The following is a 23,398-nucleotide window of genomic DNA, read 5'->3' on the forward strand; positions in this document are numbered from 1 at the left end:
GACATTCCATTCCAGGATGAAACCTTTAACACATATAACAAGATAGAAATGTTATACAAAAATTATACAATTGTTCTACAGTTACAGTTCTACAAATTAAAATAAAAAAGTTCTGGATCTGGATTTCGGATCCGCTAGGATCCGGATCTGGCCATCCCTACTATACACCTGCAACGTTTCATGGAAATAGGAGGGGAACACAGGGGTCAGATCCCCACTTCAATTTGTCCTCATCTTGACATTTGAGAGGTGGTTTGCCCCCTAGAACAATTTTTTTGCCGAAACAAAAAAACACGTGTTTCTTCATTTGGGCCCTGCAAGTTTCATGGAAATCGGAGGGGGAGACTTAGACCTCCCTTGCAAGTGTATTAATTAATTACAAATCGCGCACGAACGCACACACACTATATATATATATGTATGTATATTGTATATTATATATATATATATATATATATATATATGTGTGTGTGTGTGTGTGTGTGTGTGTATATTATATATATATATATATATATATATATATATATATATATATATATGTATGTATGTATGTATATTAGCAGGTAACAATATGTCATAGAATAAGCACATTCTTACTTTCCAAAGAAGCGCATGTGGGATGGCAAAACGGATCCGGATCAGGACCCGAAAATTCTGGATCCGGATCCGAAAATTCTGGAAGCGGATCCGAGAGTTCTGGATCCGGATCCGAAAGTTCTGGATCCGGATCCGAAAGTACCGGATCCGGATCCGCAGATTCGGATCCGAAAATTTTTAGGATCCGGATCCTTAGGATCAAGATCCGGAACCAACCGGATCCGGATTTCGGATCCGGATCTGGCCATCCCTATTGTGTACAGCGTTGACACGTTCCACGTACGTCTTTACTCAGTTGAATAAAAATCTGTATAAAATTGGTTTCGCAATGTGAATTGACAACGATGATGGATTTTAAGAACAGGTGCAAAGAGCTTCAAAACAAGATTGTATTGTACAATATTGTATTTGTAAGACTACCCAATACTAAGAAAACGCTGTTTGGCAAAATTGATAAAACGGTTTTTTTTGACATTTTAAAAATCTGAAAATGAAGAATTGCGTTTAGAACCTTTCTGTCTGCACTGTACTAAAATTTCATCACGATCGATCGGACAACCCGTTTTTTATTTATTGAATTTCAATGAGAGCGACCGTTTGCAAAACTTTTAGAAAACGGCACTTTTTAGTTCTCACAACGTTAAAAAAATAGAAGGCATACTCGAAAACCATTTTGGTTAACAGAATTGAATAAGCTAAATTTTGATGTAACTCGTTTTTATGTAGGCCTACTAGCTAATTTTCAATTGGAATTCAACCAAGACTATCTATAATTTTTAATCCGACAGTAGTAATTTCATTAACATTGTCACGAACACATTCTTTGTCTTCTCGCGGGTGGCTACCCTACCCCCCTTTCCCCGACTCTGGTTACTGCATACACGGGGCTTTCAACTCGCAAACTCTCGCTCGCTTCGCAGTACGTTGCACAAATGCTTCAAATGTAGATGCCAGGGAGAACACAAATGCCACGCCTCTGCAAATGTGCGTAAGCTGACTGTTTTCATAACCTTTCTCTGTAAAAGAAAGAGAGCGGTGTCCTGTAATCTTGAAGTTCAAGGTCGAAAGGTTCTGAAGGTCAACTTCTTGTCTGTGAGTTTTTAGTTTCTCTGGCAGCCACCAGGAAGTCGTACTAGTTTGGTCCTTGGTGCGTGCAAGGGCTAGCTGAAAAAGTTCGGTAAGTGAATTTCATTATTTATTTTTGTTTGCTCAAGTTATTGCATGTCGTATTTGATGACCGTTATTTTACAATGGGTTATGAGTATGGATTATGATGGTTTTGTGGATGACGTTAAGACAAAACACCACATATTCGTGTGATTGTAATCAAAACCCCGTTTTTCTCAGCAGCGGCTGCTGCTTAAGGTGCGTTTAGACTGCCGAACAGAGCAATTTGTGTAGCAGGTGTAGCATGCTCGCTAGTGTAAATGGGCCGCGCATCAGCGAACCAAATCAAGCCGGGCAGCTTGCCGCCGAGTCTCACAGCGAATGTCAGGGCATACGCTCTGGTCAGGGAATGCTCTGTAGAAGACGCGCTGGCCTTCTACCATTTAAAAGGCCGAGTTTAAGTTTCTTGTGCGGTGTTTTTGACCGCGCGCGCCTTCTCGTGTTATACATTTAACCAGGCGCGTATATTCTAGGCTACCTAGGCTATCGCCGAAGCCCATATTAAAATACAGGAAATAATCGACTAGCAAATTTAACCGATGCTTCACTCTCAAGTTACGACCAAGGGGGAAAGCGCTAGTGTAAGGTCGTCTTTATTTATCGCCAGGCTTCTTCGTCTGAGGATAAAGTCTTTGAACCAGCAGGCGGTCCTTTCAACCTATGACGTATTTGTGCTGGCAGGGACGACCTTGGTGGTCCCTGGTGCTGGCTTCCAAACCCAAGCGCTGGAGAGTGAAGACTTCGCTGCATCCTGGCGATATTGTAGTGTTGCCAACAATGGAAATACGAAATTCGCTAGATCGCTGGAAAAGAAATTATAGGCGGGGGTGTCAATGCAAATTATTCAAGCTAGGGGATGCCTCATGAAAATTACATCACCTCCCCCCCCTCCATCCCTTCGAGCATTGCCCGTCTCTCTTCCAGTTCCATGAATTTCGTCACATACAAGCATTATAAATCCGCCAAATTTAGTGATTTTCCCCTGAAGGTGGCACTCTGCTTCTCCATGAAATTCGACTGTGGTCGCAGCCGATCGCAGCTATATGGGACATTCTGATGACGTCAGCCATGTTGCCATCCTGTTTACTTCTGTTTCAAGCAACCCCCCTCCCACCTCCCCCCGCTGTCAAAATGTCAAAACCTTCGCCCTCGCGGTACCATTTAGTATCATAATTGTCTTGTTTCTAAAACTTTGCACCAAAGTTATATACAATTATCATTTTTTCATAATTATATTCTTACAATAAAAAATAATTTAAAAAATGTTAGCTATTAAATTTTGGTAAAATCGTGTTTTCTTCGCCTATTATATTCTTACAGAAGGAACAAAACATTTTTTTTAAAGTGTGAAAACTCATACCAGCTTTATATATTGTTATTAAAAAATGAAACAATGCAAAAGATACAAAGAAACAAAAACATTTAAAAAAAACATTAAAAATATGATGAAAATAGCCCAATAGACCTAAATATTCGATTGCGGTAATTTTGCCCGCGCCCGCCTCCTCGCGTAAGATGTCGCCACGCGCGTTCTCCCGGGTTAAAACTAATAGTTTACATTAATTATAATTATACCGGTATTTATTTTTATTAAAATATTTCAACACGATTTTTACGTAGTACATATTTTTAGAATATTATTTCAGTAATTTTGGATAATTTTAAGTATGTACTTATGTCAAAACAATTCATGAAGTCAAGAAAAATCAATTTAGTTGCTTGCTTATTTAGAAGCACCATGGCTCTATAATCTCGTAAGAAAAAAAACAATTATTTTACCTGGTGCGGGTCCTTAGTTAAAGTGGGATTCCTAATCACTATGTGCCCCTACCACGAATCGAACTCTGCATTCCTTGATTACAGGGTGGCAGTGTTACCATTTCGCTATCGGGGAGGCTCTAATGAAAAGGTGTCAAATAGGCTAATGCACGAATTGAGCGAAAACATTAATTTCACGTGTTTCATCTTGTCGGCTTCCCATGATGTAGAGTAGGTACTAATGTCTTTATACAGCAAGCGCAAACAAAAGAACCTTCGGCCATTATTTTTATACATTCTTTTATTATTTAATTTTTATTGTAAATGTATTATTCTATTCGTGTATTATTTAACTTCGCGTACCTTTCATTTGAAAAATGAAGTGCGGTGCAACTTTCATAACGAAAGTTAAAAACGGTAATTGCGAAATATTTTATGTGTCGTATCCCGTTTCCTTAGAAAACAATTATGTAATATCCACTTTTATGATTCAGAAGATGAAATAGGGAGTTAAATTATATGTAATTAAACATACATTGATATAATAAATCCCTAAACCCCCCCCCCCCCCCCCCCGGAGAAAAAATCGTGCACAGTCAGCATGATTTTAATGTCTCCCGTTGAAACGTTCTCTCGTTATTTTGTTGGGCAAGGCGGTTAACTGCTGTAGCTTAAAGCCCGTAAATTACAGAAATAATATTATTTGTTTATTTGTAACACAATATAAACCCCAGCATTCACGTTTCGTGATTTTTTTCCATATATCTCAGGGCAACAAGTGCTCCCTCTGCGGGCGCCCTTGGGATATACGTACAGTCGTACATTGATTGATTTGTTGTTTTAAGTCCACTTTATGCACAGTAAGGCTAATTGGGACTGGACCTACAGTTTAAAGTGGGATCCGAACCACTTTTGCCTCCACCGGGTATCGAACCCGGGACCCCTTGATTACAAGGCGGCGACGCTACCACTGCGCCATCGGGAAGGCCCCGTACAGTCGTACAGATACTGCTGAAAGTTGCCTATGTTAAGTGTATCCAGTGGCGTAGCGGCCGTCCCCACAATGCGGGGGGCGAGGTGTGTGGGCCTCGCTATGTTCTCTCTCTCTGTACTTCTGAAATTTTACATAATCCCAGAAATTCAACAGATAGTGTCGGTTATTTAAAAAATGGATTTACAAAACAGAAATCTGGTTCCCAGTAACATATATGACGACGTTTGCAATAATAATCAGTGGCGTATTGCCTCAGCCTGAGGGACCCGGGCAATTTGACATATGGGTCTCCTCGGAAGTACAGAATTAACTTACTCACAAATGGCAATCGGTAGGAAAATTCTCTCATCCCATACCTTTATAGCTATGCAATTTAGGTTCCAAAAACTCTGGAGATTGAGCCATGGAGCAATTATTCCTTTTGCCTTTATTCACAGTTGCTCTTATTCCGCCACGGGCGTGTAGTGCTCGAAATGAGAATTCCTAGCTGCGAATTTGCTTGTTCGAGTTAGGGGATAGAAGGAAGGATCCTTACATGGATCAACGTGAAGTCAATGCAGTAGGTGGAGAAGGGTCCTTATGCAAATTATCCTAGCTGGGGGGATGCTTTATGATTTTTTTCTGAGCTTGGTGATAGCATCCCTCCCCCCTGCGTCCTTTACACTCCCCCTTAAACACGCTCTTCGAGCACTGATGATCTAATAAACAAATCGTTCTTGTTTCATGAAAAAGTCTCAAAGAAATATGAGTGGTCTATCGAAAAGAAATGGCATCGTTAAAACTATGAATAATAATATTTATGTCCATTAACATCAAAATTAACACCGCACCCGTGCGACAACAACCTTTTTTTGGAGTGAGGGGTAGTCCAGTCCTTCCAATCGACATTTCATTGAGTGACAAATTTTCAGTGAATATAGTACCATCGCCGCTGCTGCATAAGGCAGTTAGAGCCATCTATTGTGACAACATACACTTGAAGGTGGGGTGATCGGCGCATTACGTATGCGCAGTAGCGAGTAATGGCTCCGTTTGACACGTCGTTTCGCCAGCGTGCAGTGATTGAATTCCTGTTTAAGGAAGGTGCATCGGCATCAGATATCCACCGCCGATTGCAGGAAGTGTATGGCTGCCAGTAGCATCAGGCAATGGATAAAACATTTTAGAGATGGAAACGCAGACATCAGTAATCTCCCTCGCACAGGCCGCCTGAGAACTGCCTTGAACGACAGAAACGTGGCTCGCGTCCAGGAAATCATCCAGGGAAACAGGCGTGTTTCGATTAGGGAACTTTCACACATTGTTGGAGTAGGGCACAGTGCTATCCAGGAGATGATTGGTGTACCGGAAAGTGTGTTGCAGATGGGTGCCACGGGATTTGAATGCAACACAAAAACTAAACAGAAAAGATGTTTGCACGGAACTTTTGGCGCGGTACCGAGCAAAGGATGGAGGCGAGGGTTTCTTGAAGTGTTTGGTTACTGGACGAGCCTGAGAGTAAACGTCAAAGCCTGGAGTGGCGACATCAAACATCACCAAGAAAGACGAAACCGAGGACAATGTCATCAGCTGCCAAAGTGATGGGAACTGTCTCCTGGGATTCGGAGGGTGTTCTTCTCGTGGACTTTCTCACCCCTGGGGAAACAAATCAATGCCTCTCACTACGTGCGCCCTGTGAGAAAACTTCGTCGTGCTATTCGTGAAAAACGTCCTGGCAGGGATAGGGTTATCCTCCCAACACGACAACGCCAAGCCGCACACAGCACAGCTAACGAGGGATGAAGTTGCCAGATTTGGGTAGGAACTCCTTCGACACCCTCCCTACAGTCCAGATCTGGCTCCTTCTGACTTTCACTTGTTTTCTATTCTGAAAGAACACATGCGGGAAACGGATATGGCACCAACAAGGAAGTGGAACTTGCCGTTAGGAGAATACTCAGAAGTGCCCGAACGGAGTTCTACAACAGAGGAATTTTCAAACTTCCAGAACGTTGGCAAAAATGTGTCGATTTAGATGGTGATTATGTTGAAGACTAATAAAGGATATGTTCTTTAACAGGGATATATTAGATTATTTTTTGTACAGTTTACTTCCTTCTTGCATAGGGCTTGGGGGGGCTCGAGCCCCTCCCCCTCAATGTTAGCGATGTGGGGGCAGAGCCCCCCAAATAATTTGATTAGGAGGATCTAATGTATTACTTTGCTTCTCTTGTAAAGTTTACTCTGAACTGTGCCACATGAATTTAACTTTAAATACACATTTGAAATGTTCTAGACCATCAACGCTGGGGGGCTGAGACCGCTAAACCATCAACTTTGGGGGGGTCTATGACCAGAGACAGCAAAACACATGAGGGAGGTTATCTAAGTGTCCCCCTCCTATTTCGATTTCCATGAAACTTGGCAGGTGTATAGAGGGGCCAAAAGGAAGAAATACGTGTTTTTTTGTTTCGGCTAAGAAACGGGTTTAGGGGGCAAACCCTCCCACCCCTCAAATATCAAGATGAGGACAAGTTGAAGTGGGGATCTAACCCCTGTGTCCCTCTCCGATTTCCATGAAACTTGGCAGGTGTATAGAGGGGCCCAAAGGAAGAAATACTTTTTTTTTTTGTTTGTTTGTTTGTTTCGGCTAACCACGCTCCGTTACCCTGCTCTGGTCCGTCTATTGTTATGCCCATGCCTATCCGGGAACAACGGTGTCTATGAATTCAGCATATCTCTACAATTGCACTGCGTTTGGTACCGACAATCCTACAGTTCTGTGCTGTGTGTGTTCCAATTATATGTACATGTTCTTCCTATGCCAGATTTACGTGGTTTCGGGGTCAGATCCCCACTTCAATTTCTCCTCATCTTGACATTTGAGGTGGGGTTTTGCCCTCTAAAACTGTTTTTGAGCTGAAACAAAAAAAAACACATATTTCTTCCTTTGGGCCCCTCTATACACCTGCCAAGTTTCATGGAAATCGGAGGGGGACACTTAGATAACCTCCCTTGTAAGTATATAATTATGAGTATTGTTAACAATTAACATTTTTACTAAAGAGTTTCAAAAGACGATGTGCATGAACTAGGGAAGTGGATGGGACGTTCGGGCTACAAATGTCTCTCACATGACATTCAGAACGAGATCGTTGATATGTTAGGGATATCTGTTTTGCGCTCCGTGGTAGCAGATATTAAAAGACGCGAATGTGAACAACTGACATTCTGCATTCGAACAGTGAATGAAAATTTTTATATTTTTGAGGAATTCATGGGCTTTTACGAGATTCCGAACACTGAGGCCAAAACTTAAAAAAAAGAGAGGGAGTGAGTCATTCATTAATTTATTTCAGTGATCAGAGCCCCCCCCCCCCAATAATTTTGACAAGTCGGCGCCCTTGCCATCTTGTAACGTGTTGATCTCGACTTTCAGTACGCCGTAAATATCTATATCTCAAGACTGGAGTCTGTTGCTATTTCTTCGTAGCAGATTGCAATTGACCTTATGATGTTAGGTCACCATCGACAATTTAGAAGTCCGGTTCAACCCCCATAACTGAAATGATAAGTTTGCTTGAGTATGTAACTCACTATTAGTATAAGAAGCGTAATGTGAGCGGCTCTTACGTAGAAACTTAGCCTGGCGCAACCAGGCTTTGGGGGCTGAAGGCGCATCCACCTCAAAGTCCAAAAGAAGAGTGCTTACTACCCTTTAATCAATTTCCCCAAACAGTATTTATACACATGTATTATATTTAACCTAATTAAAAAAAAATGTTTCGAGCAAAAAATAAAAATCACGAACAAAATATTTGAATGTGTGAAGCCTCCCCTGTCCTCCAAAAAATGATCCTGTCCGTGCCACTGCGATGAAGCAAGAGAAAGTATTTCTAATTTCTTCTTCCAGTTATTGATCATAGATTCAGACCATTGTGATTTAGTTTCGAGAAACTAATGGCAAAAAATGGGAATGCAGGGTTGTTCGGGAAGGAAAGCATTCTGCTGCGAGCCGTCTGCGGCGCATGCGCGCGCAGCGAGAAGACTGACTGACTTGCTCATGTGAGCTCGGCCGTGCAACATACTACGCGCGCATCTCCTATTATCTACGATATTAGACAGTTGTAATTACGGTTCTACATACCAATATGTATTCTTTAGTATTATAAATATTCTAAAATCTAAATCGATGTACCGTATTATTCATCTGGTAGAACTACGCCTAAGGTAAAACAGTTAACTTAAATTACCAGAGTATCAACGCATCAGAAGTCGGTCATTACCGCAACATATGGTCCTCCGCAAAACCGGATGAATTACGGATATCGGTAAACGACGGGACTGGTGAAAGTGCAGTTTAGTGAAGTGAAGTGTTACAGACAGGGAAAGTGCAGTGAAGTTACAGAACAAAGCAGTTTTCCCGCCACTTCAGCCACGCCGCGCGAGGGGAAATTAGAGCGAGCTAGGAGAATCAACGGACAGCGCGATCCAGTCACAGGGTTGCCAAGAGCAGAGGAATTATCGACGGCTGCAGATTCCATGTACGTGAGTAAATCCTTTTATTTTCCTTTTCCATGCTTGTTTGTTCATATTCCTAACCTTGCCTGAGAAAATGCCGGAAGAAAGTGAAATGCTTGAGAAGCTCGTGAGACAACGCAGTGTAATTCAAGGACAATTAACTCGGCTTCAGAACTACGTGTCCAATTATGACGAAGCAAGTGGTCATGTAAACGAAATTGTAGCCAGGCATAAGCAACTCGGCAGTGTTTGGTCAAAACTAGAGGATGTAATGGACAAGATATCCGAATTATCAGATGAGCAATCTCACGACGAGAAGAGAGCGTCACTTGAGCAAAGTTACTTCACGTTAGAAGCTAAAATGCTTTCAATAATAGACAAAGACTCGACGAGAAAGAATAAGACATGTAAGCCTGAAACTAAATCTCCAATCAAGCTCCCAGATGTAACTTTACCAACGTTTGACGGAAACTACACTCAATTTTCATCGTTTCAAGATATTTTTGTAGCCCTCATAGAAAAAATGAAACCTTGTCAGACATACAAAGATTGCAGTATTTACGGCTTTCGTTAAAGGGTGATGCATTACTAACGATTGAGAATTTGCAACTCACAGGTGCTAATTACAAGGTCGCCTGGGATTTGATTCAGCGCAAATACAATAATCCAAAGTTAATAGCCACTGCTTACGTAAATGACATTTTGAATGTATCTTCAGTCACTAAGGAAAGTGTAACAGAATTAAGAAAGTTCACGACTACGATTAGAAGTTCTATAGAAGCATTAAGAAACATTCAGGGAGACGCGGACTTAATTGATATTTTTCTCGTTCAGTATCTTTCAGCCAAATTGGATAAATGTACGAGAAGAGACTTTGAAAAACAATCAAGCAACACAGAATTCAGTACCATCGAAGAATTGCTTATATTTTTAGAAGCTAAGTGCAACTCTCTACAGAAATTCGAAGCAAATGAACCTTCGACATCGACGAAGCCGTTTTCAAGGTCACCAGCTGTTAGTAACATCAGGCCAAGAACGCCACAAGCATCTAACACTTATTTTACTGCGTCAAGCAAAAGCTGCATCTACCGCAGAGATGCATCTCTTTTTCATCCTTTATTCAGATGCCAGTCATTTTTGAAATTGACGAATAAACAGAAATATAAATTCCTGCATGAGAACCGCATATGCACGAACTATTTGCGTTTTACTAATCACTCAGTGTTAAATTGTAAAGCCGGCTCTTGCAGGTACTGTAGGTTGCGTCATCACACGAGTTTGCACGAAGAAAGGGGTGGCGATCGCCGTGTACCTCCCCTCCTTCCAGGAAGATCAGCTGCGAACGAAGCAAGCAGTGTTTCCAACCCTCAAGTCGGAGAGGGAACCAGCTCATCGTATTCAGTAAAAAATAAGAACAAGAATGTTTTGCTGGCTACTGCTTGTGTTCTAGCAAAGGACAAAGATGGAAAATACTTGCCCTGCCGCATCTTATTGGACCCGGGGTCTCAAGTGAACCTCATTGGTATGGATATGGTACAACGTCTTGGGTTACGAAGACAGAGACAAAATACGTTGATACAGGGAATAAGTTCCAACACTGTAAATTCACCTTATGCTGTGAATGTGGAATTAAAATCAAGATTCAATGAATTTACTGTAGAGGCACAATGTTCTGCCTTGAAAAATATTACGGAACGTTTGCCTGCAGAAAAAATGGATATTTCAACATGGGAGATACCTACAGATATTGACCTTGCGGATGAAAACTTCAATGTTCCTGCAAGGATTGACATTTTAATTTCTGCAAGTATATTTTTCGATATCCTACTGTCAGAGAAGATGTCGAAACAAGGACCTTATCCTACGTTACAAAACACACAGTTTGGCTGGATTGTAGTGGGCAACACTCCAGGAACAACGTCACATCCAAGCAGATCATTCTTCATACAGGGTGAGCCGTTAGAAATCCTCTTACATCGTTTCTGGTCGGTGGAAGATTTGTCGGAAGAAATCATGTCGCCTAAAGAAAAGAAAATGGAAGCACATTTTCGCCAAACTACAGAAAGGAATGAAGATGGCACTTACACGGTACGCTTACCTTTGACGGAAGATAGATCAGCATTAGGGGAATCTTTGGAATATGCACACTCCAGATTTTTACAGTTAGAACGCCGACTAGATAGAGAACTGGAATTGAAAGAAGAATATGTGGAATTTATGAACGAGTACGAGAGATTACACCACATGCAAGCAGTGCAGGAAGTGCGAGAGGCGCCAGCAACGGGAGACATCCGATATTTCATCCCCCATCACCCAGTTGTGAATACAGCCAGCTCCACGACGAAAGTACGGGTCGTATTCGACGGTTCAGCAAAAACGACCAGTGGCAGGTCACTCAACTGTCTACAAAGTGCAGGACCGGTTCTACAAGAAGACCTGTTCGGGTTACTGCTTCGCTTCAGGACTCATATAATTGCTCTGAAATCTGATATTGAGAAGATGTATAGGATGATTCATATGCACCCTTCTGATAGGAAATTACAGTGTATATTATGGAGAAAATCTCACGACGAACCACTGATGATCTACGAATTAAACACTGTAACTTATGGTCTGACATCTAGCTCATATCTAGCAACTAGATGCCTACAGCAACTAGCGACAGACGAAATGCCCAACTATCCACAAGCTGCTGAAATTCTGAAGAGAGACTTTTATATAGATGACTTGCTGTCAGGGGAAGAAGACGAGAATCAAGCCATTAATCTACGTAAAGAACTGTCAGCATTATTATCGGCAGGAAGATTTAAGCTACGAAAATGGGCATCCAATTCTGCAAGAGTAATGGAAACTATACCTTTAGAACTACGGGAAGTGAAAGATACGATTCTGTTTAACGACGACAGTACAAAAACTCTAGGTGTCAATTGGAATACCACCGCCGACACTCTTTGCATATTAACGGCCGGAGATTCAGCGCTAGCGCCAGAACACAATGCTGAGTTGGCTACACTCGCACCGGCGAAGAAACATCATCTTACAACCTACCATCCACGCAGCAATCCAGTCGACGGGAGGTAAAAAAAAGGTAAAGTGTTCCCCTGTGCATAGCACCACGCCATGAAGGCGTATAGGGGGTGTGGGGGTAACGCCCCACACTTTCTTGATCCGGTCGTGAGTGGGGGTGACGGGAGGAAGAAATGCATTATAACTTCCCCTACGCGCGATCAAGTACACGAGAAAGCAGACACCAACGCTTGTGTAAACAATCACCCAGCTATCAACAATCAAAGAAACAATACGGCTGCTGGTTGCAGCAAACCTCTTTACGATAAACAAAGCTGTTAGACGATAAGTGCAAAGAAAGAAAACAATTTGGCCGGCTACGATTTGAGCATTCACGAACTTGTAAGCAAACGCAGGGTTGCCAGTCAAATCGCGCAACTCTTCGATCCGCTCGGAATTATTGGGCCTGTTATTGCCCTGTTTAAACAATTTCTAAAGAAACTATGGAAATTAAATGTATCCTGGGACGACGAGTTACCTTCAGATGTATTAAACGAATGGAAGACTTTACAAGCACAAATATGCCATATCTCAGACATTAAGGTTCCACGATGTATTTTACCTAAAGGGAAGATAATAAACATTCAAATTCACGGGTTTTCTGACGCGTCTGAGAAAATGTACGGCACGTGCATTTACGTCAGAACTGTAACTGCAGGAGGAGAAGTTAATTCACGGTTATTGTGCAGCAAGGGGAAAGTTGCACCGATTAAGAAAATAACTTTACCTCGCCTTGAGCTGTGCGCAGCACTTATCTTGGCAAAATTAGTTAATAAAGTGATACCTTTATTGAATCTCCAAATAAACAAGGTATATTTATATACAGACTCGCAGATTGTTTTGGCGTGGATTGCAAAGGACCCAGAGACATGGAAACCCTTTGTGGCAAATAGAGTGGCTCAAATACAGGAGTACACGCAGGTGTGTGATTGGCGGCATGTAAGGTCAAAGGATAATCCTGCTGATATGTTATCGAGAGGAGTCGAACCCCTGAAGCTAAAGGAAAACTCACTTTGGTTACAAGGACCAGCATTTCTAAGCCAATCAGATCAAGATCCGAATTTGGCCCTCAACGACATCAGTTTTGGAATGAATCCACCTACAGAAGTACCAGAACGAAGGAAGGTGAAAATAACCTCATTGGTAACTACACACAAATCAGATGAAATTCTTACGCGATTCTCTAACCTTTTGAGAATGATAAGAGTTATGGCACTTTGTCATATTTTCATTAATAATTGCAAGGGACCCACGAAGAGGAATGTTCGTACTTCGAAACTGAATGCCAAGGATTTGCAACGAGCCACAGATACGTGCATTAAAGTAACGCAAGCCTTATACTACGCGCAGGAAATAGAGGACTTAACACACAAGAGAGAAGTTTCACCAAACAGTGGAATAAAAGATCTGTATCCATTTCTCGACGCCGATTCCATTATTCGCGTAGGCGGACGTTTACAAGAAAGCGATCTCGCTTTTGAGGCTAAACATCAGATAATCTTGCCTCCTAAGGCCCATCTTACACGGCTGTTAATTGAATACGAACATCGCAGATTACTTCATGCTGGAACACAGTTACTACTTTCCTCTATCAGACAAAAATATTGGATCGTCCGGGGAAGACAAATAGTTAAGCACATCCTACACTATTGTATTAAATGCCATAGACTTAAATCAGAAGCTAGTAAGCAACTGATGGGACATCTACCGGAGCACAGAATCCGAGCAGCTTATCCATTCATGTACATTGGCGTAGACTACGCGGGACCGATAAGGATAAAGACTGGAGCGCCAAGGAGCAAATCGACGAAAAAATGTTTCATTGCACTTTTTGTGTGTTTCTCAACGAAGGCTGTACACGTTGAAATTGTTACCGATTTAACAACCGAAGCATTTTTAGCTGCATTGAAAAGATTTATATCCCGAAGAGGAAAATGCGCAGCCATTTACAGTGACAACGCCAGTACCTTTCGAGGTGCACACAGAGAACTTCAGGGGTTTCAAGATGTCATTCAAGACTACGCTGCAAATGAGCACTTTGAATGGAAATTCATACCGCCAAGAGCGCCAAATTTCGGTGGACTCTGGGAAGCGGCGATTAAATCGCTAAAACATCATCTACGAAGAGTGATGGGAAGCACCATACTAACCTACGAAGAGTTAAGTACCTTACTTTGCCAGATTGAAGCAATATTAAATTCAAGACCACTTTGCATTTTACCCGACGAATCAGATTACCAGATATTAACTCCAGGGCATTTTCTCATTGGCAGACCCATAACAACCTTCCCAGAACCTGACCTTACCCTCATGCCTGACAATAGACTCAGCAGATACCAGCTGATACAGAAGATGAGAAGATCCATTTGGAAGCAGTGGAATAAAGAATACCTCCATTCACTTCAACAACGCCAGAAGTGGACATCCTCCACGAAGAACTTATCTCCAGGGACAGTTGTACTACTGAAGGAGGACGACGTACGTACCCCCACTACAGTGGAAACTAGCTAAGGTGGAAGCGGTGCATCCTGGGAACGATGGACTAGTGCGTGTAGTGACAGTGAAAACGAAAGACGGAGTTTTTAGAAGAAGTGTTGGTAAAATTGTGCTCCTCCCCATAGGTAAAGACGGAGATTAGTTGAATTATGTTCATTCAACCGGGGGGAGTATGTTCGGGAATGAAAGCATTCTGCTGCGAGCCGTCTGCGGCGCATGCGCGCGCAGCGAGAAGACTGACTGACTTGCTCATGTGAGCTCGGCCGTGCAACATACTACGCGCGCATCTCCTATTATCTACGATATTAGACAGTTGTAATTACGGTTCTACATACCAATATGTATTCTTTAGTATTATAAATATTCTAAAATCTAAATCGATGTACCGTATTATTCATCTGGTAGAACTACGCCTAAGGTAAAACAGTTAACTTAAATTACCAGAGTATCAACGCATCAGAAGTCGGTCATTACCGCAACCAGGGTATTTGCGGTAAAAGTTAATTTGATTTAAACTGGGGAGGGGGTAGCTAACTATTGTGCGTCTCGATATATTTTTTTCACTAAGGGGCCCCAATATTATACTTGCAGCAGTGGCGACTCGTGGTTTTTTTGGGGGTGTAGGAAGAAATTATGGTATACCGAGGAAGGTTTGAAGAATTGTGTACGATGGCTCAACAAACGAAATAGGTTCAGCAAAAACGTGAAACTGTTTTAGAGAATTCTTTGTTTACCCCCAAACCTTCTACCGATGTTCTGCCATAAAATTTCCTCACGAACAAAATATGGCAGGATATAGAAAAGATAGAAGATGGATCGTTGGTTTGGTTTCATTTGGTGTTTTAAGTCCCCTTTGTGCACAGTAAGGCTAATCGGGACTGGACCTACAGCTTAAAGTGGGATCCGAACCACTATGTGCCTCCACCGGGTATCGAACCCGGGACCCCTTGATTACAAGGTGACGACGCTACCACTGCGCCATAGGGGAGGCCCGGATGGATCGTGGCATGGTTGTAAAAAGCTTGTCGCTGTGTAAGCATACTCCCTTTTGTTTGAAACATTTCCGCTGGTGAAGTAAGAATAAGATTTGGACCTAATTTTACTTTTATTTCCCGAAAACATATTCCTTTAGAATTAGATTTCCCTCTCCGAGAGGGGGGGGGCAAGGGGGGCCGTGGCCCCCTCTGGAAAATGAAAGTCAACTAAAAATTATATATTTGACACATATAATTTCATTTCAGCCACAATAATATGTGTTAATTAATGAACGAACATGATAAATTCAAATTTAAGCAATGTTTTTTGAGGGAACAACATTATTATTGGGGAAAATGTGGCTTTTTGGCCCCCCTGGAAAAAATACCATCCTTGCCCCTCCCTGGAAAAAATTCTGCGAACGTCTATGGCCTTACTGTGCATAAAGTGGACTTAAAACACCAACTCAATCAATCAATCATTGTATCCACTCATCCTGATCTTCGCGATTAGGTGAAAATGGTAGAAAAGCGAAGTACAAGAAGCCATATCAATCTATATTTGGGTACTTTGCTCCCATCAATATTGCATCTGACAGCCACCTGAGACGAGTGATTCAACTGGGAATTTCTCAGGTATGTCTTTGCATGGACGGGCTCTGGGTATCACCCAACCTATTAATAAATACCTGGAGGGCTAAGGCGGACGGAGCGTGGTGCTGTTTACATCCTTCACAAATGGCCGAGATTCTGAATGTGTGGAGTTCTACCTATATGCCTTTACAGTATGTTCCAACATTTGCTTTTCTTGAAATAACTTTTGCTAAACAAGAAACTAAAAACATACGAGTGACATGTCTTAGAAGGATCAGACTGAATGTAAGTCCAGCCATTCCCGAAACTATTTTGTTTTCTTTCAATTTGTAACGTTTGTATTCTTCTTCGATTAGATCATTCCGACAATAAATAAGTAGAGCTATATAAATAAATGCTCTTTTGTACCAAATGTTTCATATAGTATTTACAGCGGCGACTGGTGATTCTGAATTAGATGAAAAACTAGTAGGAAGAAAGTTAGGACGGGGGTCTACTTATTAGAAAATGGGGTTTCTAATACGTCTGTGTGTAACTATTGATCTAATTTTCTCTATTACCCCGTTTTCTTCTTACTAATTTTTCTTGGCATCGCCACTGAGACTTCACGCTATGGTAATCACTCGCTTTTTTAATGGTAGAAAACTGACAGTATTGGAACGAGCATTTCGTGCGTGATTGCCGCCAAACCGTGAAATGCTTGTTAAGTACGTGCGCATACAATGACGTTTATGCACGTTGTCATATGTTTCTTTTGCTTTCTTATGCGCCTGGCACAAACTGAAAGCAGTTGTTTCGCAAGAAACCTGCTGATAAGAAAATCAGTAGTAATCGCAAGCTGTTAAGTTTTCTTTGGTCGTCCTTCGTCTTCCAGCTTATGGGGTGAAATGCGCAGATCGTTATTTTTCACTGCAACAGAATTTATTATGCACGCCATAAGACTCAAAATACATTAATGATTTTTTGGCACTAACATTAAGATGCTGATATTTAGGTGCTAAAAATGCGGGGAAATATGTACTTTTACGTGCTATTCAAATTATGTTCTGAAACATTTAAAGAGTTCGTAAATCGTTGTTAAGACCGCACGTATTTACACGTAATACTTGGCAATAGTCTGTCGTTTTGTTTTTTTACTCGGATTTATATATATATATACACACACACACACACTCTCTTTGTACTGTACAACCACCGGCAAAAATAAGGAGCCACCTAGATCCTGAAATGCTCGCTAGCCCGCATTATGTTATGTGTGTTGCCTAACTCTACGGCGATGTGAGAACGTCGCTACAAAGCATTCTTCTTACACTCAAGGGAGAAACCTAATATGCAGTGTGTTTGAAATGTCACTCAATTTTTACTTTGATCGCTTCAAATTCGAAAGTCGTAAAACATCCTTACACGTGAATTTTTACGTTTCTATGCAATGGTGGCGATTAGAGGGGGCGAGGGGAGCAGTTGCCCAGCCACTTTTGCCCCCGCGCTATGCTAAACCTTATCTACAAAGAGAAATGTACTGTCTTTGTCCCCCCCCCCCCTTTTGGCACCTTGACCTCCCCGGTTTTGGAACCCAATCGCCGCCACTGTTTCTATGTATTTGTAATTTTGTCTGTGGTAATACTTATAATTGCCAATTTGTGCCGTAACACCTAGATATTAATTAATGGGGAAATTTGGGATAAATACTTGGTCCAAAATGTCAATTTCGAAAGAGAAAAAGAAATTACCATAGGATCGCAATTGGAAGTTTGTGAGGGATGGAGAATTTTATGGCTGTGGAAATATCCATTTCATGACTGTAATTTCGGCTTCTTTTAATTCATGAAAAAAAATTGTGTAAACAGAAAATTGACATACGTAAAAATTGAGAAGATGTGAATAACGGGGGATACTACCGCATAGGGCATTCCTTATTAAAAAAAAAGAAGTTGTTTGGGTGCGTGACTACCATGCAAGAGACGCTGGGTTCGATCCTTGGTGGGGGAGAATCGAGATTTTTTTCACCTATTGAAACGGCTCCAGCGCCAACCCAGTGTCGTATAAAGTGGGTATCTGGAGGATTCTAGAGGGGGGGGGGGGGGTTAAAGGAAGCCTGGCACATGGTGCTGATCACCTCAGCCCCACCTTCGACCATGATCAAAAAAGTGTGGGGCTCTAACTGCACACCCCCTATACGCCATCATGGCGTCGCGCAAAGCACAGGAGAGCACCTTATTTTGTAATAAATATAAATATACGAAGACTTATATTAAGCTATGGAACAGTAACATAAGTAAAAGCCATGTTAGTCTTAACAAAATATGTTATTACAATTCAGTAGCGTACGCAGGATTTCATCAAGGGGGGGGGGTGTTATTTCGAAAACTTTCTACAAATTCACATTACCATTGTTTTATTATACTTTAATTAATTATTATTAATAATAATAAATTAATTAATAATTCTTATAATTAATTAATTAATTAGTTTAATTACCTACTACTAATAATTACTACTAATGCAGCTGCTATTTATGAAAGAAATAGAACAAAATTACATTTCTTTTGTTTCTTTGTTACAAAATAATTGTCTAGTGAACGGTTATTTGTATATGATAAGTGATACATTTTAAGTGTGAAGAAAATCCATAAAAACAAGCAAATATATTAAATTTTTTGAAATAATCGAAATATGAAACTCATTCAAGGAGCCGCGCTGGTCTAGTCTGACAACTTCGTGGGATATCCGGGTTCGATTCCCGGAATTGGTTGGAATTTATCCAGCCTTGTCTCTGCACCCAGCCTCATAACAATGGGTACCTGAGAGCAACCCTGGGGGATGAAGGCTGCCGGAGCATGGTGCTGATCACATCACCTGCAAAATAGTTCGAGATCGAGAATCTTTGGGGCCCACCACACCACTACGTGTGCCTTCAAGGCACGGTGCTATATGCACGGGGGAATTTACATTACCTTTACCTATGGAACTCGCCCAGGATGATGGTGAAGCGCGAGGATACATGTTGCCAAATTCCACTGAGTCTATGTTTTCGTTGAAAAGTACGTTTATAGACATTCCAACACATTTATCACTTCTAGGTGATTCACAAAGCACTTCTTCAACATTATTTAATGATGTGGATGTAGACTCAGCATCACTTGAGAGTTCACAAGGGGATGTGAAATCAGTACTGGGAAGAACGTTTGCAATAAGGTCGGCACACTGCGACAAAGCAAGGAATTTTCACAATTCTCGCGAGAGTCACATCGTGACTTTTTGCAAAAAAAAATTGCAAAATTGAACTTTGCGGCCACTTAGATTGTGTTTGGAATGTTGTGTTTTCTTCATGCTGCATGGGAATAATAATTCAAATTATTATTATTATTATTACTGTCGCAGATCTTTGACTGTGATAAATTAACCATTTTTATTTTTTTTCTATAGCATTTTCCATATTTCAAAAACTCAAGGGGGGTTTAAATCTGGTAACCCCCCCCCCTTGTGTATGCCACTGTTACAATTAATGATCGATTTGTGTAATTTGATTGCAAGAAAATTTTCAGCAGAAAGTAACTGTCAAAGTAACTTACAGTTACTTTTGATGTAGAGGTAACTGTAACTGAGTTACTTTTTAAAACGAGTAACTGTAACTGTTACTTTTTTAAGCAAGTAAATGTAACTGTAACTACTTACCTTTTTAAAAGTAACTTTCCGAACACTGAAAAAAAAAAATATTGCAGATATATGTACAATGGGTTAAAATTCTTCAAAATAAGATCCTTTTGCGTCAATAGAACGTTGCCAGCAGTCCTGCCACGCTTGGTACGCCCCCTGGAAGTCTGCAACCAGAATCTCCTTCAGGCACTGCATCGAAGCTCCTTGCACTCTTTCCACCGTCTGATAATGATGTCCTTTCAGGCTCCGTTTCAGCCAAGGGAAGAGAAAGAAGTCGGGCAGAGCCAGGTCTGGACTGGAGGGAGGCTGAGGCAGTGTTACCACATTTGCTTCGCCAGAAACTCCCTTACGTGTAGCGACGTGTGACTCGGTGCATTGTCATGGTGGAGAATCCAGGTAACTGGGATCTCCATTCGGACGCGACGGACCCTTCACCTCAAACGCTCGAGCACTTCCACATAAAATTGACCGTTCACTGTTTGTCCGGCGGGTACAAGCTCCCTGTGGACTACACCCTTTGAGTCAAAGAAAACCATGAGCATTGATCTGCTCATGTGTCATGAACCGGCAACACATGCGGGCCTTTTTGGGCAAGAAGAGTTGCTTGTGTGCCACTTAGTGCTTTGTCTTTTCATCTCGGGATCATACTCGAACACCCATGTCTCATCACCTGTTATCACATTGTCCAAAAAATCAGGATTGTCCAAAAAATCAGGCTCAAGCTCCACACGTTCCAACATATTAACACAAAACTTGATCACACGCAGCTGTACAATCGTGCGCTGCATCTTGATTCCTGACGACATCACAAAACAACTGCTCACTCCGGGCATGATCCACACTGCAAAGACAAAGAAACAGCCAGGTCGCGTCGTATACCTGACATCCTCCACCAACATCCCTGCCCATGGAGACCACCCTTCACCCCTTCCCCTTGGCTAGAAACAATCAGTCCCGATACTTTTGTACAGACCCTGGATCATCATTCATCCTGATCGTCACGATTAACAAAAACTGGAAGAAAAGTGACGCTAAATAACAAAAATCAAATCATATACAGTATTAGTTATAGAATTGCAGTAGTTTAGGTTGGAACTATTGCCCACTCAATTTAGACCTTCTCTGACAAGAACATTACCATCCAATCTCATTCCCTGTATATCTGTATTTGTATATAGTTTTACGTTGCTTTCCTCCCTCTCCAGGCTAACCCAAATGACAAGAATGTTGTTTTCATGAAATTGAAGCATGGACACTTCTGAGCCTCTGGGACGAGAGAGAAGTTAACATAAAATGTCACAAGAACATTTTAAAGTGCTATAATGATAATTTGGGAGTTATTTAATGTCATTAATAGATTGTGATGTGATGAGTTGTTATGACTCAGTAACTAGCCTTTGTTATTTTAAACTGAAATTATACAAGCATCGGAATCGGTCAGGATATCGATATCGGCTCCGGCCTTTTTTTTTTTTTAATATATATATCATATTCTTGGATATCATAGCGATTTCTCTGTTTTTCGTAGGATCGACGAAAGGTCCAGCTGAGCCTTTCAATGCAAGGAAAGGAATTTCCCCTAAAGCAATAAATTATACCAAACCATCGTAGTAGTTTACTGTGCAACCTATGAGGTGCCTTTTTCATATTATGTATCTTTATTGTGCAACTTTTGATATGAGCATCATTTCATGTTCATCTGCTGGCCTCCTTGGCGGAGGGATTAACACACACCCTGTGATGCCAGAGGTCCTGGGTTCAGATCCCTGCCTCGGTATAGGTGTTCTTTGTGAGTGTCCCTTTATCACTTTCATCATATCATCATCGCGATTAGCCACAAGTGGCAGAAAAGTGTAGCTAAATAACCTTAATATGCATTATGATCCACTACCGAAGCATTTTCACCTTGGCCATTCAAAAATATTCTGAAAGTTTATTTACATTGTTTACACACAAAGAGAGATGGGGGAGGGAAAGGGAGGGAGACAGAGAGAGAACAATACTAAATGGATGTTTTGGGAAAGTGAAATGTTTGCACTAAAAGCCTCAAAGTAAGAACATTTTGGATTTTGCGTGTGTAACATGTGTGGTCCATGTTGTGAAAGTGTATGCAATGAGTGCTCTGGTGACTGAAACTTGAGCTCTGCAGATCCCACGACTTGAAGTCATAGGACGTGTATCGGCAAGCGCATCGTTACCTTCTTTTTCGTTGCTTTCCTGTGCCGCTGAAGTCATCCGAATCTATAAAGGTATGTTTTCCTAGAAGTGTCGCCCGACATAAACGACTGCAGCCATGCACGCTGCCGCCTTGACACATCTCCTACTATTTTACTCACATGCGAGGTCTCCTGCATCGGGCGACACTTCTAAAAATTGAAAATACCATGATGTTGTTGTCAAGTTCAGACCTGAACCCATTATTTAAGTAGAAACTGGATTCAACTTGTTTCTTTTCCATAAACATCTATCATTTTTTTCATGAACAGTTCCGTCTTTTTCACGGTGCACATATCAGATACCAATTAATCTGCTGTCTTTCATGGTATATGTTTTTACACTGCAATTTCACTATTCAAATTAATGTGACTTTTCCCAGATATCTCAGGTTATGGGGGAGTGCTCCCTTGCCCCCTTCTGCAGATACCTTTGCTTGTAGTAGAAAACTGAAATGATAACCCTTAGTCGATTTCCACAGTCTAATGTAGGTTATATAAATGTTAAAGTTGTTTCTATCATTCTGACAATAAAGAAGTTATTTTATTGTTAATTACAGTAGAGTTATTTTGAAGAGAAAAAAACATTAATATCAACCTTCTTTCTTTTTCCAGGCACAGAGAAACTATCCAATTTATTACAAGAAATATTATGTCAAAATTTGGAACTCACAGGGTAAGTTTCTTAACATGCAAGAAATGATTGAAAATGAGTTAAAAATAATATATAATTATAACAACATACCTTACATATTCAGTGCTTTACAAGGTAATTTAGAAAATATGTCTTGTCTACATGGTATGTTGATTGGCATTGTGTAGTTTGAAGAATGTGAATTCTATGTAAGGCTGGGCATTGTATGTTTAATCCTTTCACATGTCATTGTAATTGCCCAACCATAGAGTACAAAAAATACATGATCAACTTCCCTGGAGATGTTGTCTAACAGTAGGTGATCATCCTCCCCTTGACACCAAAAATTAACTTATCAGCTCTCCTCTAGCTGTCTAACACTAACAGTAAGTCATCATGTAACATACTAATAAATGACTATCAGTCCATTTTATAGCTAAAAAGATTATTATAATTTTTCCTAACAACTAAAATTAAGCAATCATTCTCTGCAATATTTAAAATTAAAGAGATTATGAATTTCTTAAAAATTGTATGTATTTTTTCTGTCACTTTTGGTTAATTGTGACAATGATTGATTGATTGATTTGGTGTTTTAAGTCCACTTTACGCACAGTAAGGCTAATCGGGACTGGACCTACAGTTTAAAGTGGGATCCGAACCACTATGTGCCTCCACCAGGTATCGAACACAGGACCCCTTGATTACAAGGCAACGATGCTACCACTGCTCCATCGGGGAGCCCCAA

General features: G+C 41.1%; 1 protein-coding gene across 2 annotated transcripts in view; it reads left to right on the forward strand.

Annotated features, from left to right (window-relative positions):
- Nucleotides 1-1,669: 1,669 nt before the first annotated feature.
- Nucleotides 1,670-23,398, forward strand: part of Sardh (Sarcosine dehydrogenase) — a 67,131-nt gene continuing 45,402 nt past the window's right edge. For both annotated transcript variants that reach the window (XM_083144569.1, XM_083144568.1), the window contains exons 1-2: nucleotides 1,670-1,774; nucleotides 22,632-22,692. In XM_083144569.1, coding sequence (XP_083000695.1) covers nucleotides 22,669-22,692 — 24 coding nt within the window. In that variant the 5' untranslated portion in view covers nucleotides 1,670-1,774; nucleotides 22,632-22,668. The remainder of the gene's footprint in view (nucleotides 1,775-22,631; nucleotides 22,693-23,398) is intronic.

This window comes from Lepisma saccharinum, chromosome 23 (genome assembly GCF_977018435.1).
Source record: "Lepisma saccharinum chromosome 23, izLepSacc3.1, whole genome shotgun sequence".
Classification (NCBI taxonomy): Eukaryota; Metazoa; Arthropoda; class Insecta; order Zygentoma; family Lepismatidae; genus Lepisma; species Lepisma saccharinum.